General features: G+C 30.2%; 3 protein-coding genes across 6 annotated transcripts; all 3 read left to right on the plus strand.

The window, feature by feature from the left end:
* The first annotated feature begins 137 nt into the window (after positions 1-137).
* LOC122572121 (double-stranded RNA-binding protein Staufen homolog 2) lies at positions 138-7439 on the plus strand. 2 transcript variants are annotated; one of them, XM_043736729.1, is made up of 10 exons: positions 138-294; positions 764-839; positions 998-1206; positions 1296-1838; positions 1942-2150; positions 2225-2560; positions 2660-3188; positions 3315-3523; positions 3630-3810; positions 4339-7439. In XM_043736729.1, the coding sequence occupies exons 2-10, from the start codon at positions 784-786 to the stop codon at positions 4347-4349; spliced, it is 2283 nt and encodes a 760-aa protein (XP_043592664.1). In that variant the 5' UTR covers positions 138-294; positions 764-783; the 3' UTR covers positions 4350-7439. The 2 variants fall into 2 exon arrangements, with proteins under 2 accessions (XP_043592664.1, XP_043592663.1); XM_043736728.1 differs by having other exon boundaries at positions 3630-7439.
* A 133-nt stretch (positions 7440-7572) lies between these two features.
* LOC122572143 (cilia- and flagella-associated protein 20) lies at positions 7573-8949 on the plus strand. The gene is made up of 2 exons (XM_043736779.1): positions 7573-8212; positions 8285-8949. The coding sequence occupies exons 1-2, from the start codon at positions 7937-7939 to the stop codon at positions 8588-8590; spliced, it is 582 nt and encodes a 193-aa protein (XP_043592714.1). The 5' UTR covers positions 7573-7936; the 3' UTR covers positions 8591-8949.
* Positions 8950-9064: 115 nt separating this feature from the next.
* Positions 9065-18824, plus strand: LOC122572134 (zinc finger protein 62 homolog). 3 transcript variants are annotated; one of them, XM_043736761.1, is made up of 6 exons: positions 9065-10476; positions 11583-11612; positions 11733-11816; positions 11885-12114; positions 12209-12589; positions 12663-18824. In XM_043736761.1, exons 1-6 carry the CDS (start codon positions 10315-10317, stop codon positions 13006-13008), a joined length of 1233 nt encoding a protein of 410 aa, XP_043592696.1. In that variant the 5' UTR covers positions 9065-10314; the 3' UTR covers positions 13009-18824. The 3 variants fall into 3 exon arrangements, with proteins under 3 accessions (XP_043592696.1, XP_043592694.1, XP_043592695.1); XM_043736759.1 differs by having other exon boundaries at positions 11583-11816; XM_043736760.1 differs by having other exon boundaries at positions 11583-11816; positions 12690-18824.
* The last annotated feature ends 192 nt before the right edge of the window (positions 18825-19016 follow it).

Below are 19016 nucleotides of genomic sequence, written 5' to 3' on the forward strand. Positions count from 1 at the left end.
AGAAATTATTGTTAATAACTGATGATTTAAAGAAATGAGAAGTATCGATAAGTATAATCGATATTGGAGACTTTTAAAAAAATCGGCAAGTAGGATGATTGGAAGGGATGAGAGACGGTGACCGAGAGGCTCACATCAAAATGGCCGCATTTTAGTCTACAGACGATTTTTCTTTACTGTTTGCCAATAGCCGCATAAAGGGCCTGGCAGTGTTCCCTTAAGTGGCAGATCTGTTTCGCCGGAAATTTCGCTGTTGAATAATCTGAAAATTTTCGTGAAATAGAATAAACTTTGGTAAGAAAATTCAACCGCATAATTCCGCTGCCAAATAGCCGGGCCAAGCCCATTGTCTATTGACTAGTTCATTAGAACAGAAATTTCTTATTCGCGATTAACGCTGTTACGCCTATCAATTATAAACGAATCTTTTTAAATACAGCTCGTAATATGTGTAATATGATTTACATGTACAATTACTGACAAATATCTATTACCTCTGAATTACTCATTGTTTTTAACATTACAATGTCATTTTCATGCAATATATTAGTTTACCTAAAATAACAAAATCAAAAGTATGCCGTTTATGTGTAATATTTACATTGATGAAGTAATACTTATTCTTTATATTAGAATAGTTAATGCAGAAGAAATATCATTACAAATATGTCATTTCAAAATAAAAGATGGTATTACCTTAAACTCTTTTGTTTTAAATGAATTTGGTAAAATATTTTTTATTCAATATTTTTATTCATTTTAGGTTTTGCATAATTTTTGTACATGATGTTACGTCACCAACATCACACAATGCAAAACCAACTTCGAGATCATAACAGGTTTGTAATATAATATCATGATTACAAAATTCTTTGTAGTTCATACAGGAATATGATGTATATTTAAATATTTTTATTTCATAATGATAAAATATAAAGTGATCACTAAACACTAAATACTTAAATTTTTATATTTATTTTATTTGATGTTTTATTAGAATGGGTGGTCCGATGCGTCCTATGCAGCAGGCAAATATGGCCCCTTTACATCAGCCTCAGCATCCGTTATCGCATCGGAATCCACATCAACAAATACTGTCCATGCCCCCCCATCAACAACACATTCATCACATGCAACATCCTGGACCACCACATGGAAATCCAAGGCAACCAATGTTGATGGGCATGAATGCACATAATGCAAACGGTACATTGAATAAATTATAGCGTGTTTTTGTACATTAGTAAATTATTTTCAATACTAGAAAGCTAACTAACATGGGTCACTTCTTTTAGGCACCATGGTTAGCGTCAGTCTAAAGGATCAAGCAAATACTGTTTCTGTGACTCTACAAAATCCAAATGTACCACCACCACAGTATCCACCACCACAAAATAATCAACGAAATCCTCCACCTCCGCAACACATTCAACAACCGCAAAGCATAGAATCAAATAAACCAACTACAAATGAAACAAACAGTGGAGAGTCCAGAGATCAAAGTCCACCTACTCAAAATCACGTTAATGTGACTGATTCAGCTTTGGCAAACATGAAAGAAAAAACACCAATGTGCTTATTGAATGAGTTAGCACGTTTTAATAAAATTCAGCATCAATATAGGTTGACTAATGAACAAGGACCAGCGCACAAAAAACGATTTACGGTAACGCTAAAGTTGGGCGAAGAAGAATATGTTGCTGAAGGTCCTAGCATAAAAAAAGCTCAGCATAGTGCTGCTACTGAAGCATTAACGAAGACGTGGTATCAACGACCTCCGCCAAAACCTACAAAGACTATGAGAGTTGGACACCCAGGGAAATGTTTCAGTGGGCCTGGTAAATGCATACTATATGTATACTGATTACAAAAACTATATTTAAAAAATATATTTAAAAAATGTAAATATTATGAAGTTTTAAACTATTCTCTCCATTATAGGAAATTTACCACCAACTGTTGAATTAAATGCTTTGGCTATGAAAAGAGGAGAAGCCACTGTCTATACTTTTAGACAAGCTCCACCAGCAGGATTACAACAATATGTTACAAACGGTTTAGGACACTTTCCTCGAATATTTAATCCACGTTTTCCTACATATAATCGTGGTTTCCATGCAGAACCTCAATTATACCTTGTATCTTTGAAGGTAAAAGAGTAATAAACACATCATTATAATTGTATTTCTGGATACAAAATTTTATTCAAAACATTAATTTATAGGTAGGAGAACGTGAATTTATTGGTAGAGGTCTGACAGGTCAAGCAGCACGACATGATGCGGCAAGCAAAGCTTTAGAACAATTGCGCCAATTGCCATTACCAGAAGAAATAGCAAATACTTGTAACAATGGCGAAAACGGTACATTAGGTGAAACTAAAGATCCAATTGCAGAATTGAAGAGCCCTGTATCATTAGTTCACGAAAAAGCATTAAAACGTGGCTTACCTGTTAGTTTTGAAGTTGTGTCAGAAATTGGTAAGCCTCATATTCGGACATTCAGGACGAAATGTACTGTTGGAGATAAAGTCACGTTAGGAGAAGGACCTTCAAAGAAAGTAAGTTTTTGTATTTAAAATATAATATATTTTATATAGGTTCTTTGTACTAAACTAAAAAGCATGTGATATATAATATATTTGCGATTCAACGTATAGGTATCGAAGAAACACGCAGCGGAGTTCATGTTAGAAGAACTCAATCGTCTACCTCCATTGCCTGAAACTATTCAAAATCGTTTAGTACGCGTGAAGCGCAAACCACCGGCAACAAAGAAGAAGTCGCGAAATCTTATAAAAGTTTATCAAGAACCACGTTCTGACTCTGACTCTGCAGAGGAAGTTAATCCAGTTTCGCGATTGGATCAAATACAACAAGCTAAACGAGAGAAGGAACCTGTCTATAATCTGGTTGAAGAAAAGGGTGCTCCGAGGCGAAAAGAATTCGTTATGGAGGTTACTATGGGACAATATTCTGCTCAAGGAATCGGTCCTAATAAAAAGTTGGCTAAGAGAGCTGCGGCTGAAGCTCTTTTAACACAGTTAGGTTACACTAAGCCCCAACCACAACCGACGAAGCCATCGATTAAAACAGGAGAAAGTGAAAATGCTGAACAAAAACCTCGAAAAGTTACCTTCTTAGAAGATGAGCAGATCAATGAAACTCAATCTCATCCACCAGTAGGAGGTAAGATAATGTACATATAATAACAATTTTTATAATATCCATTATGTATAAATTATGAATACTAAAAGTTAAAAATCACATTATTTAGTATACATAAGTATCCTGAAAAATTTTTACATTAATCAGGAACTATTGGACGTCAGTTAGTACCTGGACTTTTATTAGTAGACGGAGGTCAGGAATCTAAATTAGGCAGCGGACCTAGCGTACAAATTGTTGCTGAAGAACTACGAGGACAACAGCAACAAAACCCACCCACTGTTTCTCCCAAAGATCAATTGAAATATCTGTCTCAGTTATTTAATTTCAGCGTGGAATTTAATGATTTTCCAAAGGTATATATAGCTATCTTCGTCTATAATTTAAAATATATATTAGCAGATAATATATGTAGTTGTATATAATATGAAATAACAAATTAATAATTAATTTTGTTTTCAGGGAGCAGTAAACAAAGAATATCTATCACTTGTAACATTAAGTACAGATCCACCACAAGTTTGTCATGGCAATGGGCCAACAAGAACTGCGAGCCGTAATCAAGCAGCATTGAAAGCTCTATGTACTTTAAGTAAGCTGGGTCTTGATAATGCATCCAACTCACAAACAAAAAAAGAAAAAGGTGCGTCTGGGGATGGAATACATATTAGTATTCAAGTTAAAAACAATATAATGGATGGAGCTATTGATAAGTAGTTATATAGTATTTAAGATTTACATATAAGCTTAATTTACATTGCCCTTTTAAGGCATTGCAAAGGAAAATTAATTTAAGGACATTTCAAAGTCATTGATGAGAACAATATATATCTGAAAACAAAACTTAAAAGACATGTGATTTCATTGTAGGTTTAGTATTAATAGTAAACATTAATATTAAACCTTAATGTTAAATCTTCTGAAATACTATGATAAAATTTTTCATAACGATTTGATTGAATTCTTTTTAATTTGTTAAATAGACAGACGTAGGAGTCATTGTTCCCATTATTGTGTGTTTCTAATATTTTTTATTATATATCATGAATTTTTTATTCCTATTAGTGTATGTATGTTGTTTTTATGTATATATTTTCGTTTTAAAAAATTATTTTTTATATAGTATTAATCATGTGTTCCATTTTTATTAACGTATTTACATATATTACAGTTGTTGAATGAACTAATCGGAGGGAGAATGAGTCTTCTCGATCTATCTCTCTGGGCCTTATTGCACGGTAACTTCGATATTGAATCACCGATGACTCTCGATCTTCATACATAACGCCATTGCTTCTTTAACTTAACGGATCGCGGATTTTGAAGATCAGTAGCTTTTTATGAAGGATAAATCTTTTGCAGTGCCTTAATCGCATCAAAAAATTGCTCAAGCACCAATAAATAATACAGTCTTCTTTCTTCTCCTTTTTCTTCTTTTCTTTCACGGCAACTGATCGTTTGCAGCACCCTTTCATGGATTTCTGCAACGATTATAAATATGGTACGAAGAATTTGTATCTACGATTGCGTAAATAAATATATATATAATTTAAATCATATTTTTTACGTTTAAACATGTAATAACGTGAAGTAAGAGGTGTTATTGGTGCTTGATCAAGATTGTGATCTTAACAGTGATTATTGATTCTATTATATTTATTATAACAATTTCATTGATAGGGTCACAATCAGTAAACATAAACTGTTTAAACATCGTAAATGAAATGGTCATTTTCCAGAGAGTCATGGTTTATGATCATAAAAGCATTGTAGAAACATTAAGCGAAAAATATTGAAATCTGAGATGAAATGCGGCCATCTCCTAATTTCTTTATTTAATCCTTGGCTTTCTCATTCTCGCGAATAAAATGTCTTTTATGTCTTATTACCTACTATGAATGCGTACAAATCAGTGAAACAATTTCATGATCTTCATTTAGATTCATTTACATAGATGTAAAGCAACTTTAATAGACTAGTCTTATTTCGTATAAAAAACTTTCATTGTTTTGTTGAGCAAAACGAAATTCCTAATAATGATTAATTTTGAAATTATATATAACGATTAATACAAAAAGCGCATTTTCCAAAATGAGATTCGGCAAGAAATTGAAAAGAATTATGTGTATTAAGTGTCTCCAACTGAGAAAACAGTTTTTTATGGTCGTAATATTCACTAAATGCTTAAGGATGCTTTATTAAATCAATTTAATTATAATGATTTACAAGATTGTACACAGGTAAATAATACAAAGATGATACAGGTTTGGCAATTGGTTGGGGACTCTTTAAACGTACTCGATTGTTCTCCGAGTTTCTGTTTTAGAATTTGTAAAATTGAAGAAAGGTAATGTGATATATTCATATTATTGCCCCAATTTGCTTTTCTATGGGGCCTAGAAGCACTCTGGGGTTATATTCGTGTTTTACAAGATATTGAGAAGTAAAGGACATTCAAATTTTCATACATCCGTTATCTAAAACGAAAATGGGAGATAATCTGGATGTATTGGAAATTATAGATAAGATGGTAATAATTCAAAATTTGTCTCGTTGAGTCATGGTTATTAATAAAATATGTTTGATTTAATCATATTCAAGATTCCGATGAGACTATGCTAAGGGGACAACGTCGTCGAATTTTGTCTTATTGCCAGAAGTTTATAACGATACTAAATTGATCATGATATAAAGAATATCCAATAATGAATGAAGATAATGTCGAGAAATAGAGTTCGTTCTATCTATATAAGAACAAAAGAAAATAATACTATTATATGATTCTCTTGTGAAGACTTATCTTATATTCATTATTCTCACCCCATCATTCTACAGATTTCTTAAATATTAATGAACCCTTAAACAAAAAAGAAGGAAAAAGAATATAAACAAATGATCGTAAAATTTCAGTAAAGCAACTGATAACTTTTCCACGATATGTAATATGCTCCGTATCATGGAAATGAGAGGAAAGAAGGGTTACTTATATCATTTATAATACTTTATTCTTTCAGATAACCATTCATAACGCGAAACCTTCCGAATAATTTATAGCTCACTCGAGGACGAGTTAATGAATGTTCCTTTTTCTGAGATATCGCTTCATAGGTGAGCCTTCCTTCTTCACGTGGGATTCAGTGTTCCAAATAAAAGAAACAATGAAAAAGAGTCGTGGTGAACCTCTTTCGCATAGTTTTTTCAGTAAAAAAAAAAGTAAGAAAATGAAAGAAAAAGAGAAACATGAATCCTACGAAAATGTACCCCTGTTGCAGGACCTATTTTATCCGCGTAAACTGTAATACAATAGTTAGTCGTAATAATAAGTGAATAAAGTATTAATTACTAAGATGTATGAAGTGGAAGTATCTCGATGGAACACGACGATTAATGTGATTCCGAGAAAACGTGGATACATTAGAATAAAAGGTGACGATCTATAGTCTGCTCAACAAGACAAAAGAGTAGACATAAACGTACGTGGTGATTCCAGTCACAGCAATTACATTTTATTCGTGTCTACTCTCTCATCTCGTTGGACAGACCATAAATACTTATTTTACAAGTAACTCTTTCCTTTTAAATCTGTAACTATCGGACAGTTGTACTATTGGCACGGAAATTTATATACCTGACTATTATTAAACTGTAAATTATTATGTCGTAAAAACATACGTACTTCGTTTTGTGTTTCAACTTATTGATAAATAAATGCACAAAAATTTCAATTTAGTATTTTCAACAATTAAAGCGATTTTATGTTCGTATAATTTATGTGAATTGTGTACCGATAGTTAAAGAAATAATTTCAATGAAAATGTGAGTGAATTATCCAAAAATTTCTATTAAAAAAACGTTTAAACGACTCGTTAATTTAATCTGATAATGCTGTATATGTTTATGTTAAAAGAATGCTTTCCTAATGATGGGAAAAAGATCATACTATGCGATTTATTGTTTTTAATGTTGTGGTATAGAAAATGAAAGTTGCGCTTAAAATAAATCAGTTACTTTGTTTTTTCTTATTTATTCCTTAAGAGAATACAGTTATAAAATGTAATTTTCAGTAATATCGAGCAAAGAAAAAGCATGATAGAATGGGAAAAAGACTAAGAAATAAATAATGGCAGTAAAGATTTTACACTGATAAAGTTTTTTATGGCGAAAAATCGTTAACTCTCTTTTAAAGAATGGTCATCTAATACGTAGATATCTATTGCTTATTTAAACTTTATCGGTTTGTATTTGACATCAATAAACAACTGTAAAAACTTTGAAATGCATTATATTTCTGTTTTATACATCTGAAATTTAATTTAATTCTAACAAATACAATCGCTGATCGTCTATATTTTAAATTTAAATTGCCGATATCGAACAACTGAAATCGATAAATTCGAGATAATCGATCGATTTTCGATGTAGCTGTAAATTTAACGGCAACATTGATCAAACACAAACGATATAGGTTATGTTTATCGCTAAAGTTATTTAGCAAATCAAATTTCTCAAAGAAGATGTCAATTTAAACTAGAAATGCTTTTGTTGATTGAATAATGTTAAGTGTTATGTGGAAATCACCTTTCAACAATAAATCTATTAAAAACATGTAACTTTTTAGCGAACCTCAAGTCATAAAATGAAAGGTTAAGTTACAGATAAAAACGAAAGCATAAAATTCATTGAGATCTCTGGACGCATGTCTGTAAACAAGAAATACGGTAGAAAGAATTATTTCTTAAATTAACAAAGACAAAAATAAGCAAGTGAACATGTTTAAAAATACATTTCAAAGTGGATTTTTGTCAATATTGTATAGTATTGGTAGCAAACCATTACAAATTTGGGATAAAAAAGTAAGAAACGGACATATAAAACGAATTACAGATAATGATATACAAAGTTTAGTATTGGAAATATTGGGCAGCAATGTTAGTACCACATATATAACTTGTCCAGCAGATCCCAGAAAAACTTTAGGTATAAAATTGCCATTTCTAGTGATGATAATTAAGAATTTAAAGAAATATTTTACTTTTGAAGTCCAGGTAAGAAAATGTTTAACTAATCGTGTGTAACAGAATACAAAATACCAAATGATCATAAATATTTGACTTTAGGTTATTGATGACAAGAATGTACGCCGTAGATTTCGTGCTAGTAATTATCAATCTACAACTAGAGTAAAACCATTTATTTGTACAATGCCAATGAGACTGGATGATGGATGGAATCAGATTCAGTTTAATTTAGCTGATTTTACTAGACGTGCATATGGAACGAATTATGTGGAAACATTAAGAGTTCAAATCCATGCAAACTGTAGAATACGAAGAGTATACTTTTCTGATAGATTATATTCTGAAGATGAATTACCAGCAGAATTTAAATTATTTTTGCCAATTCAAAATAAGGCAAAATGTTAAGTTAGTACTAATTTCCTAACACTTTACAAAAATGTTTAAGAAAAAACAAGAATAAACAACAAATATTTATAAATTAATCAATTTCGTGATTTTTATTAATAGTTCATACTTATTTAATAAATATATGTTTAATACATTAACAAATTACCATGTTACAACAAAAATAACATGTTTCATTAAATATATTTCATTTTTGACATATGTATATTTCTGTTAAACATTACAGTACAAATCATATTAAAAGATATGTTTATTAAGCAATGATGGCATAATGCGTGCATAAGGTAATTCCGTTTATATTTAATTAATGACCTTAATTGTATTTTTTATTCAATAAAAGGTATGAGTTAATTGGTTAATTACTTGTATTTTTTGTATGAAGCAAAATTTAATTTTTGTTACTGAGACAAATGATATAAATTCATAAAAATAACTTATGTTCGAAACATTCGCTTATCTATTAATCTTAAGAGCATAATTCTCCTAAAATTAGGAGATCACACTTTGCTATGTTAATCAAAAATAATGTTTTCTTTATGTATAGCGGAACATAGTAAAAAATATATAATCTTTTGCAGAAATTTCGTATGAAGCTATATAATTTGAATATTAATGATATAAATAAGAAGAAAACACATACGCATTAAAAAAGGAGAAAGCACATACGTACATTACAAAACTGCGGAAAACAAGATAGCAGTCGTATATACTTGGAAAGTGTATTAATTGCTAATTATTAAGTATTGATTTTTTTAAATGGGGACGTAGTATATCAAGGGGGAGGCTGTTCGTTCGCAAGTACCTGGAACTATTTTTCACTGCGACAAAAACATCTACATTCATCCCTTCTACCATGAGGCGTAGTAATACATGCTCAGAAAAATGGCGGGAAAGTTTGGAAAAATTGTCATTAAATTTGTCGATGTGGCGCAACTTCTAAGAAATATATCGATCGAGATCTATTTCTAGTGAGATAAATTCACGATTCTATAAAAGCGGATAGTATAAAACAACTCCGATGAATCATTGACGAAGAAAATAAAAAATACGAACGAATGAGTCAAAGAAGATGGCGGACCAATTAAGAGTACCGCGTTGATACATTTTATTCTTTATTTCTAGCAAAGGGTAGTATTTTAGAAATACGAATTCATGGATCCACGTGAAATCTTTAATTCCTGCCTAAATAACGATCGAATGGTAATAAAATACATTATAATATCCTAATAACAAATATCGTTTAATACGACCGGAATCCATAAATAAAACAATTGGTTATATACATATGTTTTTCAAATCGACGAATGCTATTATATATTTTGTATTGAGCACTCGTTTCGGGAGAGACGCCGACGCCCGGCGCCGACGTCGTTTTTAAAGCGTCAACGTTGTGCTGGAGTAATCTCACCCAATCCGGGAGACTCATAAGTAAAAAAAATCGTTAGAATAATCAACCCTCTCAGACACGCTGGCACGTCGTAAAGATGCATTGCTGAAAGTTTTATATCGGACGTTTCCGACGTTTTTCCATCACGGTGCTAAGATAACGAAAGGGAGGGAAAATAAGCAATAAGCAATGAATTTAACATTGTGAAACGGGACCGCGTGAATCATTTAACATAAATCATTTTTAAATCGTGCTTGTACATATAAATTAGTGAGAAAAAAAAATATTTCCTTAGCGTGGTGATATCTCGTCATATTTTTTTTTCTTTCTTTTTGAAATGGGTACGGCGAGTCGCGATTTCGAGCGCGATCGGGAGGACGAGATCCACTGCCGAATTTGTGCTAGTGACATACCAAGAAACGACGGGGTCCACATTTTCGCTGAGGATGGTAGACGGCACTACCTGCAGACCAAAATACGAAAATATCTCTACATCTTGGTAAGTCTTCCTCCGCTCCGTGTAAATCAGCGCGATCGCCGCTGTATGCGCGCCTACATGTATATACATACAGTTTCGTGTGTAGGCCTAACATGTGTGCGGATTTTTTTTCGAAAACTCCACTTGGTACCCCGTTGCCGGATGTTTCGCGCTCAATCCCGCCTGTATCTTGTTTTCTGTACATATCAAGAGATACATGTATATTTATCTCGAAAAATTTGAGAACTATTACAGAACTTCGAAATTTTGTAAAATGCCACAGCATCGATGCAAATTCAAAATACATCTTTTTGAGCAAATAAGACATTAAAAATAATGCATGTAAACTAATTAACTCATATAGAAATGATTATTTTATTATTGTTTACAATTTAATTCGGTTGATTAATGAAAAATCGTATTGTAAAATCATCTGTATTTAAAAGTGAATTTTAAACAAAACGATATATTTTATGTATTTATGTAAATTAATGTGAAAATTAACGTAATTATAATTCTGATGTGTATACATTGCATTCGGAATAATCGAATATCCATAATTAGGAAAATGGAAGAATCCATTTTGATGGGAATACAGAAGTGTTAAAAATTAGCATTTTATTGATTACGATAAGTATGCTATATGCACTATATAACTAGCGCATCTATAAATATAATTCTATCAATATAATAATTCATAAATAATGCGTAATTTTCCGATAAAGAAAAATTGTAAATGAAATATTTAATAAGATTTGAATATTAAAAAACATTTTTACGATTAAAATAAACAAAATTAATTATTAAGATAAAATTCAGGTTATTTTTCATATAAAAAAAAACTGACAGAAAACACACATCATTTGTTTTATAATAAAGTAAATAAAATTTATTAATTTTACAAATAATTTAAAATCGATTTTTTATTAAAAATTTTCTTGCATTTACAATGTTTAAAAAATTTTTTTCGATAAATAATGAAATATTAAAAATGTTGATTTTTCTTATTATTTCAATAATTTTTAATACTTTCATTAATTTCTAATCACTATTTTTCTGACATATTTTTTGTACATTTTATTCTTACATCAGTTTATTATCAATACTGTAATTATGTTGTGTTGTAGGTGTCCTCTGAAGATAAATTATCAAAAATGGTATGTGTTACATGCATTAAAAGATTAGAAAGTATTCACCGCTTTGCTATGATGGCATATAGAACGCAGGAGAAGTTAAAATCTCAGTTATATAGTAATAGTGATGATACAAATACACAGGATGTAGAAAGAGAAAGTGTTAAAGATATGCAAAACACAAGGAGGATAGAAGACCGGGGATTATTACATACAATATTAACAAAAGTATATTACAGTCATTATATGCTTTAGTTTATTTTGTAGATATTTATTTAACATTCATTATCTCCTAGGGGGCAATAGAAATTTTGGCTGAAGGCGAACCACTGGGACCATCAGAATTAATGTCACAAGAAGATAAATGTCATACTCCAAGTATGGAAGAAATGGAAGTCAAGGTAGACCCAATGTTATTTTTACAGTATGGTATGGAGAATTCAGCATCAGAAACTTCAGAAGTATCTGATACAGAAGAAATAATAACAAAAACAAACTCCCCAGAACCATTACCATTAACAAATAAGTAAGAATATTTATATTAACATAACAAAGCATAGTATAGTATCTTCTTAACATGTATGATTATATATTTACTCAATTGCATTTATCTTCTATAGAATTGATGAAATAAAAAAGGAAATAAAAGAAGAGAGCAATGATAAATTACAAGAAGATACTGAAGAACTTATTTCTAATGTATCAACTAAACCTCATGAATGTACAATATGTGCTCGATCCTTTATATCTCAAATTGGTTTACAAAATCATTTATGGTCTCATTTGCCTAAAGATAAACGACTTGATGGGAAGCCTATTTTAAGATCCCAACAAGTTTATTCTACTAATGGTGTACTTCATATGAATACCGATAATAATTCATCAAGCAATTTTATCTGTCCAATTTGTAGTAAAAAAATTTCTACTAAAGGAAATCTAAAAGTACATTTGGAAACTCATCGGCCTAAGGGAAAATATGGTTGTGACATATGTGGTAGAATGTGAGTACCTCAGTTAAATTTGATTGAGTATCCAATAAACTAACTATTAATAAAAGTGCTCATCACATTGCAGCTTTAAAACACAGTCAAATTTATTTAGACACAAGGAGTACCATGGTGGAATACAATTTCCATGCAATGTATGTGGGAGAGTTTATCCAACAAATTCTACATTACGAGCTCATAGTATAACGCACTCGGATTTGAGGCCGCACGCGTGCCCTCTTTGTGATAAAACTTTTAAAAGAAATCAAGATTTAAAGTTTCACATAAATCAACATACAGGTGCAAGGCCTTATCAATGTCCATATTGTCCGAAAGCTTTCGCGAGTTCTGGAAATTGTTTCTCTCATCGTAAAAGAATGCATCCTCGAGAAGTACATCGAGATAGACAAAGAGCAGCAGATTTAATGAGATGAACCATGGGTAGCCAATACGAAGAATGGTTTTAGAAAAATAAAATACTTTACGATATTATCGTATCCATGTGTATTAGCTATTGTAATGAGAAACATGAGCTTTAATTTTGAATATTAATGGTGCTAAAACGCAAGGAGCAACGGAACTTTTGTATACTTTAATTGAGTCGTTTAAACATAGTATTAGGTACTTATTGTTATTGACAAGCACTTAGTTGTTTGTTCTTATGGCGTAATAGGTCTTCTTTACATATTATAAAATAGAAACAAATATATATTTTTCTTAATTTTTTAACTTATTGATGTTATCAAACTTGATATACTTCCATTGTTGTTGATGAATTTAGTGATTATTATTTATTGACTCATATATAGTACAAGTGATAATAACGATAGGTTTTAAACTTTCTAGTTAAAATAAGAAATTCGTATTTTTTACAGTTTATCAATATTTAACTTGTATACATTTTCTTCTGCATATTTAAGGGTAGTAGTTATAGACCGCCCTTGCTACCATTCCTTAAAAACGATTTTATGACAATGCGATCGTTAAAAAATTATACGTAAAGTAAAATTTTATTTTACATGCCCATCGTTAATGACGTAATGTCGAACATTATTCAGTCGAAGAGCAGTATTATTCAAATAATTTTCAATGTAATACAAATTAACCCATCGGTAATGAGCACAATGAAGTATTAAACTTTAAAATTAAGATTAAAGTGTATCTTTCATAATTTGCGTAAAAAATTGACTAGTAAAGAAAATTTAGTAAACGTAAGATAACTGTGATTTTTTATAAATCGGTGGTATATTAGAAAATTCAGTCATATCCGATGGGTTTAAGTATATATGTATTGGATATTGTAGATATAAAACAAAATAATAATAGTAACGTGACTACTTATTTCCGTACGCTCAAAATTTGGTCTAAATTTGACGAAATATAATTTTTTTTAATATTTAAATACGAATAAGGAATTTACAATATTTTTTGAAACCTTGAACGGATACTCTGTATATTGTATGTGATATTTTTAAGCAACATGTACTTAGTATATTTTCAAGAGACAAAAGGTACAAAGGGTTGGACGTTGAAATTATTTGATATTTATTTCACGATTGTTGTGTCACCGAAGGAACTATTTTATTTTATTCTTACGAATAACGTAAATGGATTTGAATGGTGATGAACGTTCTGAAAAAAGGAACGTGTTATTTTGTCCATATAAAAAGAGCTGTTTAACGATATTTGATAAAGTATTTATATTTACGAAATGATTAAAAAATGACCAAAGGCGAAAAAAAGAAAAGAACCGGAAAAGGAAGCATTTCTTTAGGGAATAAAAGTAGAAAATTTTGTAGTTCGAGGCATATTTTTAGCACAATACATGAACAACATCATCATTAAGTAACGTTAAGACTGTATACGAAATTCTGTGTCAAATTAGAGTAATTGCGTAAATGTAAGAGATTAGTATACAATATCAATGGCTGTATGTGACGAAAGATGATGAGTCTAGTTTATTCAAGATACAGTATTAAGTATAATGAATAATGTAGAGGTTGTAGCTACCGTTACAAACGATCATAATGTTATTCTTTTAAACAGATATACGATTAAAGAAAAGTAAATGTTAACTAAAGTCTGAGTAGCTTTTAGGAAACTTTAGATAAGAATTTTTAGAGAAGAAGTCATGTAAATGTAGAGGATTATAGCCTCTGCTTTCATATGTATCGTATACATCGCACACGTGCTAGATACTCCAAAAAAAGCGGATGTTTGATAATGAACAGTCACAGAAAAATGTACGACGATCACGTAATTAAGAAGTAGTACTTACAGACGGAAAAAACCGTGTGTAACTGCGTGCTACCATTGCTAAATTAGTGTAGTAGGGTGGCCAAGCTTTCGCCATAATGAAAATGAAATGGACCAAGAAAGAATGGAATAGTATTGTAATTAACACATCGAATTCAATTTAAAACAAATTTCAATGGTCTTTTTCATCGTGTATTTAGCTTCGGTTCTAAGATTATTTCTTAAATCAGATGATATTTAAAAGTATCTAAAAATATATGTTTCGATAAAATATTTTCTCACGTTTTATACACAAAAAATATTTGATAACGCGAAAGCTTTGACGAACAGCCACCCTAGCTTATTTAGAGATACAATCGTATATTTTGCAATTACCTTTTTGCAGATGCTTGCCAGTTACGTAGTTAAGTAGACGAAGATTATTGGATAATTATATATCCGCGAAAATAATCAATTTTTGATAGAAAGAAAATGAAGAGATGATCTCGTTCTTACGGCTCAATTTTTACATCTAGCTTTTAAAGCAGGGATGAGCAAATTATCTTTCTCCCTTCTGAATTTCATTTTAACCCTAATACTGCCAAATACATTGCTTCCGGATTATGTTATAGTTGTTGACAATGTTAAACAGTGTATTGTTATGTATTACGTTAATTAATTATAAAAACATCTCATTATAAAATTTAATTACATTATTTATAAAAATTAATATAATTTATAATATAAATTAATATAATATAATTATTATAATTTAATTATTTTATTTATAAAACATTAATTATAAAAATCTTGTCTTAGTTATTAGTGCTATATTTTTAAATAGATTTGCTCAATTCTTGCTATAAGGAGTCAAAAATTGAGTATTTTTTTAAAGTTCACTTAATACAGAGGCGATTAGCGTTTAAATTAGCGATTAAAACAATATCTCAGAAGTGCCAGTGAAGCAGTGAACTAACGTAGTGTATTCCGGCAGACAAATATTGGATAATTATATGTAGATTCAAGGTATGAGTTGTCGATAATATCAATTGTGACACTTAATAAAATGATTGTATAAAAGGTCAGCAGTAAAAGTTTACGCTTTCATTCCATTATGTTCTATCCTTTGCTTAATTATCATTTTCATTTCATATAATCATCAAATAATCATCCAGCAGGACGAACGCGAACTCGAATATATTAAACGCGTTCTTTATCATTGATTTTTCGCGATTCAGTAAAAATACTCGAAATTTTACAGTTCTACTCGGTAAAACAAAAACTTGATAAAAAATTAATCATTCTTTGTCATAGATTTTATCTCAACGTATTATCTTACGTCTCATATAACTACATAAAATTTCCTTATCCTTTTTCCATATTTATCCGTATTTCATATTTACCGTATTACATGTAACAGGCGGAAACTTGCTTCCTTTATCTATACATTAAACGATATCTATTTTACATTATTCATTCTCGTTCATTATTCATTCGATATCTATATTACATTCTTGTATTTTACATTATAGTAAAAAATTATGATAATTGTATATGAATTTGTATTTTACCCTGAAAATATTCCAGAATTTATTGCATTTCACATGCTCAATGAAATGGAACTTAATAGAAATGCGATAAAATTCTTACATAATCGTAGCAAATGTATAGAAATGGTAAAATTCAATCTACTTTTTCTAATCAGATTCGTGTAAGAACCGGCGCATACTCGCCGCGTAATCACTTTCATTCGTTAGTCTGAACTTTTCGCCTTTTGTACTGCATACATCATATATATATATATATATGATGTATGCAGTATATATATATATATATATAATATGAGATCATAAGAAGACGTTGAGTCAGCGTTCAAATTAAATCGTCGTTAATCACTATTCTTTCTACTGCGTATTAATTAGGTAAAAACTAAAAAATCGACGAGAATCCGTTTTCAATTATAAAATGCACTAATCTGTAAGAATAACGAACGAATAAGATTCTTTTTGGTTAATGATCGTCGAGCATCGAAGAAGAACTCATTTCACTGATTATTGAGATTAACAGATTAACAAAGAAAAATTCATGTGAAATGTAAACGCTGATAGAGAGAAATTAATAATTAAAGTTAATAAACTGAAACGTTTACATTGATAAGATGAAACTGAAGTAACGATCATATGACGTATGCAAACTATGTTAGCTCAGTTTAATTAACCGAGTTAAACAAGTCAAACACTTATATATCTACTTTATCTATATATATATATCTACTATAATATATCTATAAATCTATAATATATCTACTTTGCTTTCAATCTAGAGCCGGAATGAACACGTAAAAGTCGAACAGTTCGATAACTTTATAAGCTTTATAAGTCAGTCGTTATCAAGCACAGATGCAAGTCATGCTACTGTTAAGATTTCCTGCTTATTCGAGTCAGCATAAAAGCTCGTGGATAATAAAATGTTATAAAAGTATATTTAATATACAGTCGAGACAGACGAAAAATGTTACAAGCCAGTATACTTCTTCCTGTGATCGTACTACTGGATGCATGTTTTTTAGATGTTTTTTACGTAATTACTCAATTCAGTAGAGAACGTATACTTTTGATTAATTTATCAGAACCTTGCGTCAATCTTCTTGATCATCTTACGAAAATGTAATTTACAGTATATCACGATTTTGCAAGATTTTAAAGATGTGAAAGGAATTATTGCGATTTATTGAAAGAAAAATTTATTTCCCTCAATAAAACACGTTAGAATAAATTCGTTAAGATAGGATATTTTTTGTTCGATATTTGTCATAGTGCAAATATTAAAGTTGTTTGGTCGAAATAACATGGATAAGTAACTTGTGACTTGTTCTATAAGTATACACATATACACATATAAGTACATATGTATCTGAAAATCGCGACGGCTACAATGTTGTAACTTGTAGCTAACATCGTAATGATGGAACTTAAGGCGCAATTAAATTGATAGATACGAAAGGAATCCAAGTTTAAAGTTGCATCATAGTGCACGCGATCGAGGCGTTTGTTCCAAAGTTACACGTTAATTTTCGATGTTTAAAAAAAGTTTCCTATCGAAGAATGAACAGCTGCAATGCTGTATCATTACGGCAAGGTCGTTGTGTACGGACATGTTGCCCCTAACGATAAGTTTGTGTTTAATCGAAAGATGCCTCGATCGCCATAAGTCTTGTGCTATAATTGTACTTTTCGTAGCATGACACCGTTAACCGCGGTTCTATCTTCAAAACAAGGAAATGATGCGATACAAATCGAAAAAGACATACCCAAAAAATCTTATCTACGGGAGTGTTGCAATTTGTTTTACAATTTTATCTGGTCTGGCTAACTGGAGAAGCGTCAGAAATAGCAATTCATTTGACATAAATTAATCTTTTATCGAAACAAATTGCATAATGTGATAATCTGTAAATGTTTTCTTTTGAATCGAACAGTATTTGTAAAGTGAATTATGGACGTAATTAAATCATAAACAGAAATTACTTCTCATTTTTCATTTGTACTTGTCGATATATAGATATTACTGTTAACTATAATATAATATAATTTGTAACTTGTAACTATTATATTATATTACAGATATTATAAATACTTACGTACATGCAAGGCATCCCTGGAATTGTGATACAACCAAAGATTCTCTTTTCCTTATAAAGAAATGAATCGACAATATATAATAAATTTTGTTTTAATGAAGCTGTAGCTAATCAAGAAAATTGATTTGGGACTGTATGCATACTATATCTTAATTTTCACTGAAACTTTATTCTATATTTTATTTTATACAATTTTTATTTATATAATACATATTATATAATTTACACTATATAACAGATAAACAAACTTTACTCGCTTACTTAAATTATAACATACAATAATCATTCTACTATGAACACTTGTAAAATACATATAAAAGTTGTAACTCCTATAATTGTAAAAACTGCACGTCTGCAATAAAATTCTAAAATTACGACTTGTAATTTGTAAATTCACTAATGTTATTAGTTGGTTACTTATAGTACAAGAGGGCTCTGCTATCATCATTAAATAGAGACAAATATTATATTTTTTAAGAGCTTTCAATCATACAACTTGGAATCTCTCATGAATTTCATTAAACATTGTATAAAGATATATATACAATTGTATGGATTTATATGTAT

This window comes from Bombus pyrosoma, linkage group LG10, assembly GCF_014825855.1.
Source record: "Bombus pyrosoma isolate SC7728 linkage group LG10, ASM1482585v1, whole genome shotgun sequence".
NCBI classification, from domain to species: domain Eukaryota; kingdom Metazoa; phylum Arthropoda; class Insecta; order Hymenoptera; family Apidae; genus Bombus; species Bombus pyrosoma.